This window comes from Schistocerca gregaria, chromosome 4 (genome assembly GCF_023897955.1).
Source record: "Schistocerca gregaria isolate iqSchGreg1 chromosome 4, iqSchGreg1.2, whole genome shotgun sequence".
Classification (NCBI taxonomy): domain Eukaryota; kingdom Metazoa; phylum Arthropoda; class Insecta; order Orthoptera; family Acrididae; genus Schistocerca; species Schistocerca gregaria.
The window spans coordinates 176,517,700-176,533,676 of NC_064923.1; the positions used below are offsets into that span (position 1 = coordinate 176,517,700).

The 15,977-nt window shown below is 44.9% G+C and overlaps 1 protein-coding gene across 1 annotated transcript in view; it reads right to left on the minus strand.

Annotated features, from left to right (window-relative positions):
• The window catches only part of LOC126267245 (ADAM 17-like protease), a 146,441-nt gene that overhangs the window by 44,134 nt on the left and 86,330 nt on the right, over positions 1-15,977 (minus strand). The window contains exon 6 of the mRNA XM_049972253.1: positions 1,786-1,976. Within this exon, the coding sequence (XP_049828210.1) occupies positions 1,786-1,976 (191 nt within the window). The remainder of the gene's footprint in view (positions 1-1,785; positions 1,977-15,977) is intronic.

Consider the following 15,977-nt stretch of genomic DNA (forward strand, 5'->3'; position numbering starts at 1 on the left):
ATACGTAAGGATATATGTTACACACCACATACAAGGAGGCACTGAGTGGCAGACACGCACAGTGGAAAAGATTGTTACATAAAATTCAGCTATCGGTCTAAGTTCTTCAACAGATGCAGACAACCCCTTGGCTCATGTCTCTTATCCCTACAATAGACTCTGATGCTAAACGTGTCCCTTGCATTCACCCACTACCACCTACTGCCACCCTGTCACAGGTGTCTCCTACCTCATCAAAGGCACAGTCACTGTGATCTACAAACTTAGTTGCAACTACTGTGCTGCATTCTACACGGTCATGACAATTAACATGCTGTCTGTCCGTACAAATGGCCACTGTCAAACTGTGATCAGGAGACAGCTGGACCACCCAGTTGCTGAGCAAGCTGCGTAACACAATGTGCTTGATTTCAATGATTGCTTCACATCCTGTGCCATCTGGATTCTTTCCACAAACACCAGCTTTTTTTGAATTGTGCACATGGGAGCTCTCCCTTCAACATATCTTTTGTTCATTTAATCCCCCTGGCCTCAATGTTCGCTAGCCCTCATCCTCCACCTGCCTATCTCCTTCCCAGATCCCACTGCAGCACTACACACACCTTCTACCCCACCAAGGTACCTGAATAGACCTTTCCCCTTCTCTACTTCTCTCTCTATCAGTTTGACCCTGCCTGCAACTCCAACCCCTCAGCAGCACAGCCTACCAATGCTGCACCAAGGCAGCCCACTGTCCTGTCCCCACCATGTAACTGTATGCTCCCATATGCAGCACTGGCACTTTTACCCACCCACACCTGCACTGCTCCCCACCCAGCGCCTCTTCTATACTCCAACTACTCACTCCAGCAAAGGCAAAGATTGCTGCTCATTTCAGATGCATTCGCAGCTGGCCTCAGTGCCTGTAGATGACAGCGATCATGTGGCTGCGAGTTGTGCTTGTGTAAATGTGTATGAATTTTGTTTTCTACGACTTTCAAAGGACTTAGCCTGACAGCTGAATTTTATCTAGCAATATTTTTCAATATGCCTGTCTGCCACTCAATGCCTCATCTATGTGGTGGGTAGCATCTATCCTTACACACTGTTTCTGTTACAAATGTTACAGATTTATGTGATTACTACATGATTATGCCATAAAATATAAATTGTTAATTGTATAACATTTGGCTAGCATTTCTGTAAAATAAAAGTAAAATGAGAACAAGCTTTTATTTATTACTGATCCCAATAATATTAAATATGTTGCAGAAATTTAGAGGACAACAGAGTCAAAATAAAATCTGACCCCCCACACCAATGTGCTAGCAATTTTTCCATTAAAGTTTTCATAAAAGAATAGCTTGACTATTTTTTTTTTCATCATCTAATATGACAAAATATTCAGAGAATTCAATGTAAAGCACATTAAAAAAGGGGGGGTATTTGGAATGGAAAGGGCAACAAATTATTGAGGAAGATAATTACAAGGTTGGAGGAAGACAAGAGTTTATCATCTCCAACTGAATCATTTCTAATGGGGTGCAAGGTATTCAGACCTGCAAGTTAACAACAGCTTTAACCTATGTAATGTCTACAGATAACAGTATATATCTTATTAATGGCCCCAGAATGTGTTCTTTACTGAAATGGCACAAATAAAATTCAATTCTGGCATCTCATTATAATGAAGGGGATTAGATAATGTTAATACAGTTCTTCTGTATCATGTAACAAATATTTCTTGAGCGTAATTCACTCATAAAATATGTATTTCTATCAGTATATTATTTTGTAAAAACAAACCAAATAATTTATTGTAGTCTTTGTATTACTGCCTCCCATTTCCTGATAAAAACGGTAATCTGCAACTAGAAGCAATGGACATCTTGTCTTTGTGGGTGTGTATTCGTATTGCTCAGCCTGGCGTTTGTATCTGACTACTACTTCTTCTTGGTCCTCATCTTCTTCATAATCGTCGTCGTCATGGCTATGTCCTGAAAGGAAAAAAAACTTTCTTTATGAAGATAAAGACGACATATTTAACTGAAGTAGGGGAAAAAAAATTGCTCAAGATTTATAGCCAGTGAGTATTCCGTCAAATATACACCGAGCTTGGCAATGATATACTGACAAAAATAAGACTTTCAAATTAATTTTACCCCAAAATTTTATGTGAACACTCCTACTTGTACAATAATTCTATAGATTCCCAAAGAAATTAAGACAAATGTTTCATTGTGTTGCAAGTCATATAAAATTTGATTCTTTTGATCACAGTCTGAATCACAAAAAAATATTTACTTTTATGTCATAACTTCCTCAGCCGATGAGTCACATGTGAATTAATTTTGATAAGTGTGTAAGACCACAGAGATTTTTCCATGGGAAGGCAGGATTCTAAACAACTGAGTCGGTGAGTTTAAAAACGTGTCATACTAAATTTTACATGACATACAAAACTGATAGTTATCCACAAAGTATTTTTTGTGGGTATATTAGTTTGTACCTAATACATACTCCACACTGTACATATTTTTACATTATTAAAATCATATACATTAAAATTGATGATTTAGAATTATATTCTATAAAAATGCATATATCAAGATGATACAGTGTTTTTGTTTTAAATTATATTGTCACATTATTAAATCCTGCATGTACCTTACCTAATAGTCAACAAGTTAGGAAATAAAGATATGAAACCTTTATAAAAGATATTTAATAATAATGTTACACTGACAATGAAAATAAAAAATCTGTGATAGAGAAAAAGCATTAGAACTGAAAATACTGTGTAAGATATCATCAAATATAACTAACCAAAAATTGCCAGTGACTCATTCACATAGGAAAAAAAAATTTGAAGTTTATAGACAACAAGTTCAACAGAAATAGAGAACAAGCTCAAATCTGGATAAGAAGTTGGCCATGGTCTTGTCAAAATTTCACATCAAATATAAGAAATATTCATTGCCAGTATTACGCTAGCAAGAGAACAGTAGGGAAATGATGGCTTAAGGTTCCTGATCACAAGAGTAACAAAAAGTCCAGGCAATGCACTAATTTTGATGAACTACAGAATTCTGGTTGTTTAAGCCATTGCTCAAAGTAAATTTTAGAAGAAGTAAAATATGTTAAAACACTCAAAATAAGGAAAAATCTGTAGTGAAATAACAATGTAAACTTCGATAAACTACTACTCACACATACAGGAGGTGTTGGACAGAAGAGAGAAACATATTATAAATAATTTAGATCAAGGTATAGGAAGAACCCATCTAATGACTTCACAAGCCTATTCAGTGGCCTTCTGTCATGATTACTTGGTACACTCGTTCTTCCATGTTGTGGTTCAATGGGTGATGTTTTTACACTTTCCGTGTATGCAGTATAAATCTTCAATGTAGTGCCTCTTGAAACACAAAAGACTTCAGCTGCATTGGTTATGGGGTACCCACTATATGAGCACTAACAATTGGCCCACTTCCAAATTCACTTAGCTTACACATAATCCATTCACAGCTAAATATGTCATGGAATGAAATAATCAAACAATGGAAAATCCAGGATGGAATGTAACAATATTATAGAGGGAAAGCTGCTACTCACGACATAGCGGAGATGCTGAGTCACGATGGCCAAAAGCTATAATTGTGTGAATCTTTTTGTTGTGCCTATCGCGATTCAACATCTCCACTATAGGGAATGAAATAATACACATATGGCTATCACTTCCACCTGTTGGCTGTTTGCTGTACTAACTAAGGCTGCAATCGGAAAGTTATTTATTGCATTACTCAGAGCAGTGATCTTCCCATAATGCTGATTTAAGAGCAGCTAATTGCACTCCAAACACTGCCATCCATTTCCAGATAATGTTGCAGATTGGATACAGTGGGCTGCAATTTGGAAGCATAATTATATGGCCTAAAGGGGAGAAACATGAGAGAAAGAGTGATCATTCTGCACTTTGTCACAGAACTTGAAAGGATGTCAGATGCTGCAGAACTCATAGATTGTAAATGCTATAAAGCGAGACTACAATGTTTTGGTCTTGTTCACTAAACCAGATAAGGGGATCCACAATCTGTTAGACAATGATGAATATGAAACAAATGTTCAAAAATGTGAAAGTATACAGATACTGCGAAACTCACTATTTCTCAAATGTCATGTCAAACAGTGGAACAGCTTTCAAAATCTTCTGCAAACTTACACATTCTGACGCCCCCACGGTACAATATGTAATGCTGATACACAGGTTTGCTTGTTCTACGACAAGAATAGAACACCATGGTGCAACAGTAATATATGGTTTATATCTAAATACAAAGGTCTTTCACAAAATGTATGAGAGCACCATAATAAATTATTTCATGATGGCTAAATGACATCAGTAAAGAAGCTCTACCAGCCAGATGTAACTTAAAATAATTATAAATTCTGATGAAGTCACGCTATCAGAGGGAATTTACTATATGAACAATGGAAAAAAATGTTTGCCGAAGTCATACAATACACAAGAAATTCAATTATTTCTTTAAAAAAGTCTAATGGATTTCATTCGATAACTAAAAGTCTACTATGAAATGTGCTAGTCTAAATACAGAAAGGAAAGCTCTGGTAGAATATTGACAATATACTTCTGGTATTCACTGAGAGTCATACATGCATTATCTCAATCCATGACGTGTGTAGTTGTGAATGCATTATATGGAGCAAAGTGAATTCAAAAGTAGGCCACTTCTTGGTGCTCATGTAGTGGGTACCTTATAACCAATGCAGCTGAAGTTTATGGTGTTTCAAGAGGCACTACATCGAAGATATATACTGCATACATGGAAAGTGTAAAAATGTCACCCACTGAATCACAACACTGAAGAATGAGTGTACTGAGTGATCATAACAGAAGATCACTGAAGAGGGTTGTGATGAAAATAAAGAGGACAACTGCAAAAGTCACTACAGAACTGAATGTCACAATCAAAAACTTTGTAAACACACAATAAAACAAAGGGAGGTCCATAAACACGGAACTACATGGTGAGCTGAAATTATTCAACCACTCACCAGTTATGCAGATGTCTGTTACAGTAAAACATGGTGCTGGAGTCATAAAACTCAGACTGTGGGAAATGCAAGAAAGTCACTTGATCATACATGTTTTGTATCATGCTGTTTCAAACTTTTGGCTGAGTTTACATTCAGAGAGTATTGTTCCTCCTGCCACCGAAATTCACTAATTCCCACTATACCTAACTTTAATCTATCCATTTCCCTTTTTAAATTTTCTAACCTATCTGCCCAATTAAGGGATCTGACATTTCATCCTCCGATCCATAGCACGCCAGTTTTCTTTCTTCTGATAACGACGTCCTTCTGAGTAGTTCCCACTTGGAGAGTCAAATGTGGGACTATTTGACCTCCGGAATATTTTACCCATCATACAGTAAAACTGCATGTAGTTTCCCCTTGCTTTCAGGAGGATGCGGATAGTGAAGGGCATTTGGTCAGCACACCACTCTCCCAGCCGTATGTCAGTTAATGAGACTGGAGCTGCTACTTCTCAATCAAGTAGCTCCTCAGTTTCCCTCACAAGGGCTGAGTGCACCCTGCTTGCCAGCAGTGCTTGTCAGACTGGGTGGTCCCCAATCTAGTGCTTGTCCAGCCCGACAGCACTCAACTTTGGTGATCTGATGCGAACCGGTGTTACCACTGCAGCACGGCTGCTGGCAATAAGCATCCTTAGTGTAAAGAAACAGCTGAAAAATTCGAAAGCAAATAAATTGACAGGTCCACATAGTATACCAGTTTGCTTTTACAAGGAGAACACTACAACATTGGCCCTTTACCTCGCCTGCATTTATCGTGAATCTCTCGCCCAGCAAAATGTCCCAAGTGACTGGAAAAAAGCACAAGTGACTCCTCCAGTATATAAGAAGGGTAAAAAAAAATGGACCTGCAAAGTCAAATACAAAAATTACTATCTTCAATTTGCTTCTGAATCATTGGACATATTCTCAGTTTGAATATATTAACCTTTCTTGAGACTGAGAAGCTCAGCATGGTTTTAGAATGTATCATTTGTGTGAATCTAAGCATGCCCTTTTCTCACCTGATGTACTGCGAACTATGGATGTAGAGCAACAGGCAGAGTCCATATTTCTAAATTTCCAAAAAGCATTTGAAATGATGCCGCATTACAGGCTATTAAGGGAAGGTATCAGCATATGGAATAAGTCCACAGCTACATGAGTGGCTCGAAGACTTCTTAAGTAATAGAAACCAGTAAGTTGTCCTCGATGGCGAGTGTTCATCAGAGAAAAGGGTATTGTCATGAGTACGCCAGGGAAGATACAAGACAACTTAGATAAAATTTCTAGTTTCTGTGATGAATGGCAACTAGTTCTAAATGTGGAAAAATGTAAGTTAATGTGGATGAGTATTAAAAACAAACCTTTAACATTTGGTACAGTAGCATTAGTGTCCTGTTTGGCACAGTAGAGTACTTTAAATATTGGGTGTAATGCTGCAAAGTGACATCAAGTGGAACGAGTATCTGAGAACTGTGGTAGGTTGACTTCAGTTTATTGGGAGAATTTTAGGAAATAGTGGTTCACTTCAAAAGGAGACCACATACAAGACATTGGTGTGACCTATTCTTGAATACTGCTCAAGTGTTCGGGATATGTACCAGGTTGGACTGAAGGAAGACATCAATGCAATTCAGAGATTTGCTAGATTTGTTACCAGTAGGTTTGAACAACATGTAAGTGTTACAGAGATGCTTCAAGAATTCAAATGGGAATCCCTGGAGGGAAGGCAATGTTCTTATTGAGAAACATTATTGAGAAAATTTAGAGTACCAGTATTTGAAGCTAAATGCAAAATGATTCTACTGCCGCCAGAATACATTGTGAATAAAGACCACAAAGATAAGATATGAGAAATTAAGGCTCATAAGGAGGCATACAGACAGTCATTTTTTCCTCACTGTATTTGTGAGTGGAATGGTACCCTCTTCCATGCACCGTATGCAGGCTTGCCGAGTACCAATGTAGATGTAGAAGGGGTAAAGCATAAGTGGAAAGCTTCAGCCCACTGTTTCTGGAGGAGAAAGATGCTGATGCTGAAGCCAGTGCAAAAGGGATCGCAAAGTGTTTCACGAGAACCACTGGATCCATGCAAAGGCCTCCTGGGTGTGCAATGCCCATGATGGAAGATAGTCATTGCAATCTTGGAGGGACAGAGTGTGGTCCATACCCATGACAAAGATGGTTGGTTGGGTGTGGGATTGAAGGGACCAGACTGCTAAGGTCATCGGTCCCTTGTTCCACGATAAAATCACATGAAATAAAAACTGTCAGTCGTTAAAAACGGAGAACTGAGACAAGGGACGACACAATACAAGAAAGACAGACAAAGACCAGACAAACGGAACTAAAATCACACCGAGTGTGAAGGTGGTTGGCCGACCATGAAAATAAGGAAAAGCCAACCACCAAATGACATTAAAACCCATAGTTTAAAACCACAGTCCAAAGGCCCAAGTCAATACAGGAAATAAAAGGACAAACACTCAAATCATACGATAAAAACCCCCTGCCCGAATAAAACTCAACACGAGGTCCGCCATAGCAACGTCATCACATAAAAGGACAGGGAGGGTATCAGGCAGTGCAAACATCTGCCTGAGTCCTGTTAAAAGCGGGCAGTCCACCAAAATGTGGACCACCGTCAGAGCTGCCCCGCAGCGACATAGCGGTGGGTCCTCCCGGCGCAACAAATGGCCGTGCGTCAGCCACGTGTGGCCAACGCGCAGCCGGCAGAGGACGACAGAGTCCTTCCGAGAGGCCCGCATGGAGGAGCGCCACACACCGGTCGTCTCCTTCACCGCCCGAAGTTTGTTGGGCGTGGGCAGGGTGCGCCACTCGTCACCCCAGGCACCAAGCACTTTCTGGCGCAAAAGCGACAGGAGATCACACTCCATAAGGCCGAGTTCCAGAGCCGGTGAACTCACTGCCTGTTTAGCCAGCGTGTCAACCCGCTCATTGCCCGGGATGCCGACATGACCTGGGGTCCAAACAAAGACCACGGAGCGGCCGCAACGGGCAAGAGCATGGAGTGACTCGTGGATGGCCATCACCAGACGGGAACGAGGAAAGCACTGGTCAAGAGCTCGTAAACCACTCAGGGAGTCACTACAGATGACAAAGGACTCACCTGAGCGGGAGCGGATATACTCTAGGGCGCGATAGATGGCAACCAACTCAGCAGTGTATACACTGTTCCCGGGTGCCAGCGACCGTTGCTCACAATGATCCTCTAGAGTAAGAGCGTAACCTGTGCGACCAGAGACCATCGAACCGTCAGTATAGGCCACGGCAGATCCGGGAAACTCGGCAAGGAGAGAAACAAAGCGGCGGCGGAGGGCCGGAGGAGGGACCGAGTCTTTCGGACCCTGTGCCAAATCCAGCCGAATGCATGGTCGGCGCACACATCAAGGGGGCAGACGGAGATTGGCCCGGAAAACAGGCGGGAGAGGAAAAAACTCAATCCCACACAGTAGAGCCCGGATGCGAACCGCAATCGTACACCCTGACTGGGGCCGCCTGTCTGGAAGATGGACGATCGAGTGCGGGAACAGGAGACGGTAGTTGGGATGCTCTGGCAAGCTACAAACGTGGGCAGCATAAGCGGCCAGAAGTCGGTCGCGCCGGATCCGCAATGGAGGAACACCAGCCTCCACAAGTAAGCTGTCAACAGGGCAGCCAAGTCAACCGGGCATCAAATACCAGTCCCAAGAACCGATGCGTCTCTACCACAGCAAGAGGTTCACCGTCAAGGTAAAGGCGTGGCTCAGGGTGAACCGTGCTACGCCGGCAGAAATGCATAACGCAGGTCTTAGCGGCCGAAAACTGGAAGCCGTGCGCTACAGCCCACGACTGCGCCTTGCGGATAGCGCCCTGCAGCTGGCGCTCAGCAACTGCAATGCCAGCGGAGCTGTAGTAGAGGCAGAAGTCGTCTGCATACAACGAAGCTCAGACGGACGATCCCACCGCCTCAGCGAGCCCATTGATCGCAATTAAAAACAGGGAGACACTGAGGATAGACCCCTGTGGGACCCCGTTCTCCTGGACCCGGGAGGAACTATGGGACGCAGCAACTTGCACGCGGAAGGAACGATACGACAGAAAATTCTGAATAAAAATCGGGAGCGGGCCCCTAAGACACCACCCATGAAGTGTGGCCAGGATGTGATATCGCCAAGTCGTATCGTACGCCTTCCGCATGTCGAAGAAGACGGCAACCAGATGTTGGCGGCGTGCAAAGACTGTACGGACGGCGGACTCTAGGGAGACCAGATTATCGACGGCAGAGCGGCCTTTACGGAACCCACCCTGAGACGGAGCCAGAAGGCCTCGAGACTCGAGGAGCCAACTCAACCTCCGGCTCACCATGCGTTCTAGCAACTTGCAAAGAACGTTGGTGAGGCTTATGGGGCGGTAGCTGTCCACCTCCAGCGGGTTCTTGCCAGGTTTCAACACGGGGAGGACGATGCTTTCTCGCCATTGAGACGGGAACACACCCTCAACCCAGATGCGGTTGAAAACATCTAGGAGGCGTCGCTGGCAATTCACAGAGAGGTGTTTCAGCATCTGTCTGTGGATGCGGTCTGGCTCAGGAGCCATATCAGGACAAGCAGATAGTGCACTCTGGAATTCCCAGTCGCTAAAAGGAGCATTGTACGACTCCGCGTGGCGCGTGTGAAAGGAAAGCCTCCAACTTCCCAACCGCTCTTTCCGGGAGCGGAAGGCCAGTGGGTAATTCGTAGATGCGGAACACTGAGCAAAATGCGCTGCTAACCGGTCCGCAATCGTGTCGGAGTCAGGACACACCACTCCATTCAGCAAAAGCCCAGGGACGGAGACAGGTGGCCGATAGCCATGGAGTCGCCTAATCTTAGCCCAAACCTGCGATGCAGAGGTACGGACGCCAATGGTGGAAACATACCGTTCCCAGCACTCCTGCTTCCGTTGGCGAATAAGGCGTCGGGCACGGGCACGGAGCTGTTTAAAAACGATGAGGTTCTCCAAGGACGGGTGCCGATTATGGCGTTGAAGAGCCCGCCGGCGATCTCTAATCGCCTCTGCGATCTCGGGCGCCCACCAAGGCACAGTCCTCCGCCGAGGGGACCCGGATGAACAGGGAATCGCAGATGCCGCCGCAGAAACGATGCCGGTGGTGACCGACTGAACCACCGCATCAATGGTGTCATGGGAAGGAAGTGCGATAGTGGCGAGAGAGGAGAACAAGCCCCAATCAGCCTTATTCAGAGCCCATCTGGAGGGGCGATCAGAAGAGTGACGCTGTGGTAGTGACAGAAAGATGGGGAAATGGTCACTACCACATAAGTCGTCATGGACACTCCAGTGGATGGATGGTGAAAGTCCGGGGCTGCAGATAGAAAGGTTGATGGCCGAAAATGTACCATGGACTACGCTGAAATGTGTCGGCTCTCCCGTGTTTAAGAGGCAGAGGTCAAGCTACGAGAGAAGAGTCTCGACATCTCTACCCCGACCAGTAATCGCGGCGCTACCCCACAGGGGGTTATGGGCGTTAAGCTCGCCCAGTAACACAAAAGGAGGAGGCAGTTGTGCTATCAATGCAGCCAACACATGACGCGAGACATCACCATCTGGCGGAAGATACAAACTGCAGACAGTAATAGGCTGAGGCGTCCACATCCTTACAGCGACAGCCTCTAAAGGTGTGTGAAGAGGTACACATTCGCTGTAGACAGAGTTAAGGATGTAGACGCAGACTCCACCAGATACCCTCTCATAAGCTGCCCGGTTCTTGTAATAACCCCGATACCCACGTAGGGCAGGGGTCCGCATTGCCGGAAACCAAGTTTCCTGTAGGGCAATGCAGAGGAAAGGGTGACTGCTGATAAGTTGGCGAAGCTCAGCAAGGTGGTGGAAAGAAGCGCTGCAGTTCCACTGGAGTATCACTTTGTCCATGTCCGAAAAAGGCGTGAAGGGACCGAGGAGGCAGATCACGCCACTGGGTCACCTGCTGCCACTGATGGAGGACCAGTACAATCTGCTTCCATGGTGTCCGAGGGTCCGGCGAGATCCAGGTCCTCAGCGGACGCCCGGATCTCCACCTTATCCTCGGACGCAGGGCCTGTAGGGAGCAGTGGGGTGGATGCCACCGCGTGTTCCTTGGGCTTAGAGGTCTTCTTCTTCGTCTTGTCTCTCTGGTCCTTGGGTTTCATTGGCTGGGAGGGCTCCAGTGAGTCAGTCTCCGGGACGGAGGAGGAGCGGGAAGCCCTGCTACCAGCCACTGGTCTGCTTTTCTTCCATTGGCTGACGTCACCCTTCCCAGAAGCGGAAACCTGGGAAGGAAGGGACCCAAGGGACCCTTTCCGTGCTATTCGAGCCGGGGAAGTTTGAGGCTTCCCCAGCTTAGAAGTGGGGACTGATGTCCCCGATGGTTGGGGGGGTTGCTGCTCCTGAGGCAGGTAGTGCAGGAGCAGCAGGGAGTGAAGTGCCCCCCACCATCAAGGGGGCAGGTGTAGCATTCCGGCTTTGAGAGGTGGCAGTTCGAGGGAGAGCTAATGGGGCCATAACAGTAGTAGCCGAGGCGTAAGAGGCAGTCATTCGAACAGGATGGAGGCGTTCGAACTTCTGCCTGGCCTCAGTGTATGTCAGGCGGTCCAGGGTCTTATACTCCATGATTTTGCGCTCTTTCTGGAAGATCCTGCAGTCCGGCGAGCAAGGCGAGTGGTGCTTTCCGCAGTTTACACAGATGGGAGGCGGAGCACATGGAGTATTGGGATGTGATGGGCGTCCACAATCTCGACATGTGAGGCTGGAAGTACAGCGGGAAGTCATATGCCCGAACTTCCAGCACTTAAAGCACCGCATCGGGGGAGGGATATATGGCTTGACGTCACAACGATAGACCATCACCTTGACCTTCTCAGGTAAAGTATCACCCTCGAAGGCCAAGATGAAGGCACCGGTGGCGACCTGCTTATCCCTTGGACCACGATGTACGCGCCGGACGAAGTGAACACCTCGCCGCTCTAAATTGGCGCGAAGCTCGACATCGGACTGCAATAGAAGGTCCCGATGGAATATTATGCCCTGGACCATATTAAGACTCTTATGGGGCGTGATTGTAACCGGAACATCCCCCAGCTTGTTACAATCGAGTAACTGGCGGGACTGGGCGGAAGACGCCGATTTGATCAAAACCGAGCCCAAGCGCATTTTGGACAAGCCCTCCACCTCCCCGAACTTGTCCTCTAAGTGCTCGACGAAGAACTGAGGCTTCATGAATGTAAAGGATTCACCATCAGCTCTCGTACACACCAGGTAGCGGGGCGAGTATGTTTCGCTGGCATCCTTAGTCTTTCGTTCCTCCCATGGTGTAGCCAGGGAGGGGAACGATTTGGGGTCATATGTAGTTGCGTTGTATTGAGCCCTGTAACACTTAGAGACTGCTGGCGGCTGGCCGCCAGCAAGAGATGATGTACCACGCTTCATTGCGGGTCATCCGCCCTGATGCCACCTACTCCGACCAAGGGCCCTCCCCACGGGCGCCACCCAGCCTCAGCAACACCACCTGGCAGGATGGCCATTGTCAGGAGTCCCAATGCCCCAAGGAGATAGGCATCTACTCCTTGGTATACGTGGGGAGTTAACGGCGCTGGCATCAGCAGAGCGATCCCTGTGTAGTCAGGGGGCTACAACCAACAGGGTACATGGCGGCCCCGCCACAACGGACTGGCTACCGTGCTGGATTTCAGGTGATGTAGTCCAATATCGTCATTGGCACATAAAGCGACACAGCATAGCAGACTGCAATAATCTGCACCCAAGAACAAATCCATGCCCAAGAGATGGTAGGTGAGCGGGACTGCTAAGCGATGACGACAAACCTGGCTAGAGATGGTAATGCATGATGGACACATCGCTCCTTGTAAGGCGCCCTTCCCCAATTGGCTCGCTCTTCGGAAAATTTAGAAGGATGGAGGTCAAACCCGTTAGGGGACCATCTCACAAGGCCAAAACGTTTGAGACTCCTTTTAGTCACCTCTTACGACAGGCAGGAATACCGTGGGCCTATTCTTACCCCCGAATCCACAGGGGGACATGACAAAGAGAGAGATGGACCTAGTGAGGAGACAAAGTGTTCAACACACCCACTTATTCTGTTTGATTAAATAATCAGCTTTGGTGCGAAGGCATTTAAAGTTAGTAAAACCAATGGAGGACTGGTTCTGCTTAAGGCATTGCAAGGCTTGATGGTGATCATGGATGGCAATGGCAATGGCCATGCTCCACAAAGGGACTGGCAATTGGTGGAAAGAGGCCTGTTGCGTGGGGGACAGCAATGCCAGTTATGTAAATCATTGTACTGGACATGTCACAGGCAGCTTCGTCATTACAACCTGACAAAGAGGTGGTAAACATAACCTGAGAGGTAGATAGAAGCCAATCAGTGAGAAAAATCTATGACAGAGGAAGTATAATAAGTGGCACTAAAATGTGTAGGGGGAACCATCATTAAGGAGGCACAGGTCATAGCCCACAAGAAACTGATCTATAAAGAGACCTCTGATAATGAATAAGCACTGTTCCACAAGGGGTCATCACAATTACAATTCCCAAGGAGCAGGAGAAAGGAGGGAGTTGCTGAAGGAGAACAGTTAGGGCAATGGGTGTAAGTGGCCTAACAGGAGGGAGATAGGGATTGCAAACTGTGACGGCAGAGTCCAAGTGGACCCAGATGGGAACCGCTTCCAATGGGATGCAAAGTGGGATCCACTACTATCAATGTTCATATGAATCAACACGCAAACATCACTGAAAGCCCTCAAAGGGTCTATCCAGTTCTGACAGAAAGCATGGAAGCCACAAACAGTCAGTGAATGAGCATCAACGAAATGAGACTGCTGTAGAATGAAACAAGCTGCAGAGTGAAAGGAAATAAGGGATTGCAACTCCAGAAGATAACAATAGTATCTGCTATAACTCCATTGAATAAGCACATAACGGGGATTAAAATTGGAGGCAAGTGGTCTGAAGCCAGTCATGCCACCAAGTCACCATCTGTCAACAACAAGGATGGAGTGACATCCATAAACAGGAGGCCAGACTAAGGCAGGCTGCGAGGGGAACTGACCTCTGGGGGTACTGGAGCGACCTTGTCCTGGTACTCGAGTTTCTTCTTCTTCTTCTTCTTCTTCTTCTTCTTCTCCTTCAGAGGTCAATGAGTGCAGGGCCCAGAGAGAGAGAAACGAACGAACACACACACACACACACACACACACACACACACACACACACACACACACACACACACACACACACACACACAGACAGATTAGATTATATTAATACTTGTTCCATAGATCATGAATACGACACTTCGTAATGATGTGGAACGTGTCAGGTTAATAAAAGATGTCTGTACAAGAAATTACATTACACAAAATATTGCATGTCACTAATGATGAAGGGTTTTTTTTTTTTTTTTTTTTTTTACTTGGTTTATATCTAAAAATTCAGCCAATGAGTAGAAGGAGTTGTCATCTAGAAATTCTTTTAATTTATTTTTAAATGTTAGTTGGCTATCTGTCAGGCTTTTGATGCTGTTTGGTAGGTGCCCAAAGACTTTTGTGGCAGCATAATTTACCCCTTTCTGTGGCAAAGTCAGATTTAACCCTGCATAGTGAAGATCATCCTTTCTCCTGGTGTTATAGGTATGCACACTGCTATTACTTTTGAACTGGGTTGGATTATTATCAACTAATTTCATAAGGGAATATATATATACTGTGAGGTTACTGTGAGGATCCCTAGATCCTTAAATAGATGTCTGCAGGATGACCGTGGGTGGGCTCCAGCAATTATTCTGATTACACGTTCTTGTGCAATGAATACTTTTCTACTCAACGATGAATTACCCCAGAATATGATGCCATACGAAAGCAGTGAATGAAAGTAGGCATAGTAAGCTAATTTACTGAGATTCTTCTCACCAAAATTTGCAATAACCCTAATAGCGTACGTAGCCGAACTCAGACGTTTCAGCAGACCATCAATGTGTTGCTTCCAGTTTAACCTCTCATCAATGGACACACCTAAAAATTTTGAAAATTCTACCTTAGCTACAGACTTCTGTTCAAATTCTATATTTATTACTGGAGTTGTGCCATTTACTGTACGGAACTGTATATACTGTGTTTTATCAAAATTTAAAGAGAGTCCGTTTGCTGAGAACCACTTAATAATTTTGTGAAAAACATCATTTACAATTACATCACTTAGTTCTTGGTTTTTGGATGTTATTACTATACTTGTATATCAGCAAAAAGAACTAACTTTGCATCTTCATCAATGTGGAATGGTAAGTCATTAATATATATCAAGAACAGTAAAGGACCTAAGACTGAACCCTGTGGGACCCCGTGCTTGATAGCACCCCAGTTTGAGGAATCAGCTGTTGTTTTAACATTACACAAACCACTTATTTCAACTTTCTGCATTCTTCCAGTTAAGTATGAATTAAACCATTTGTGCACTGCCCCACTCAAGCCATAATGATTTAGCTTATCTAAAAGAATTCCATGATTTACACAATCAAAGGCCTTTGAGAGATCACAAAAAATACCAATGGGTGATGTCCGGTTATTCAGAGCATTTAATATTTGATCAGTGAAAGCATATATAGCATTTTCTGTTGAAAAGCCTTTCTGAAAACCAAACTGACATTTTGTTAGTACTTTATTTTTACAAATATGGGAGGCTACTCTTGAATACATTACTTTCTCAAAAATTTTTGATAGAGCTGTCAGAAGAGAGATTGGGCGGTAGTTGTTGACATCCGATGTATCCCCCTTTTTATGCAATGGTTTTACAATGGCATATTTCAGTCTATCAGGGAAAACACCCTGCTCCAAAGAGCTATTACAT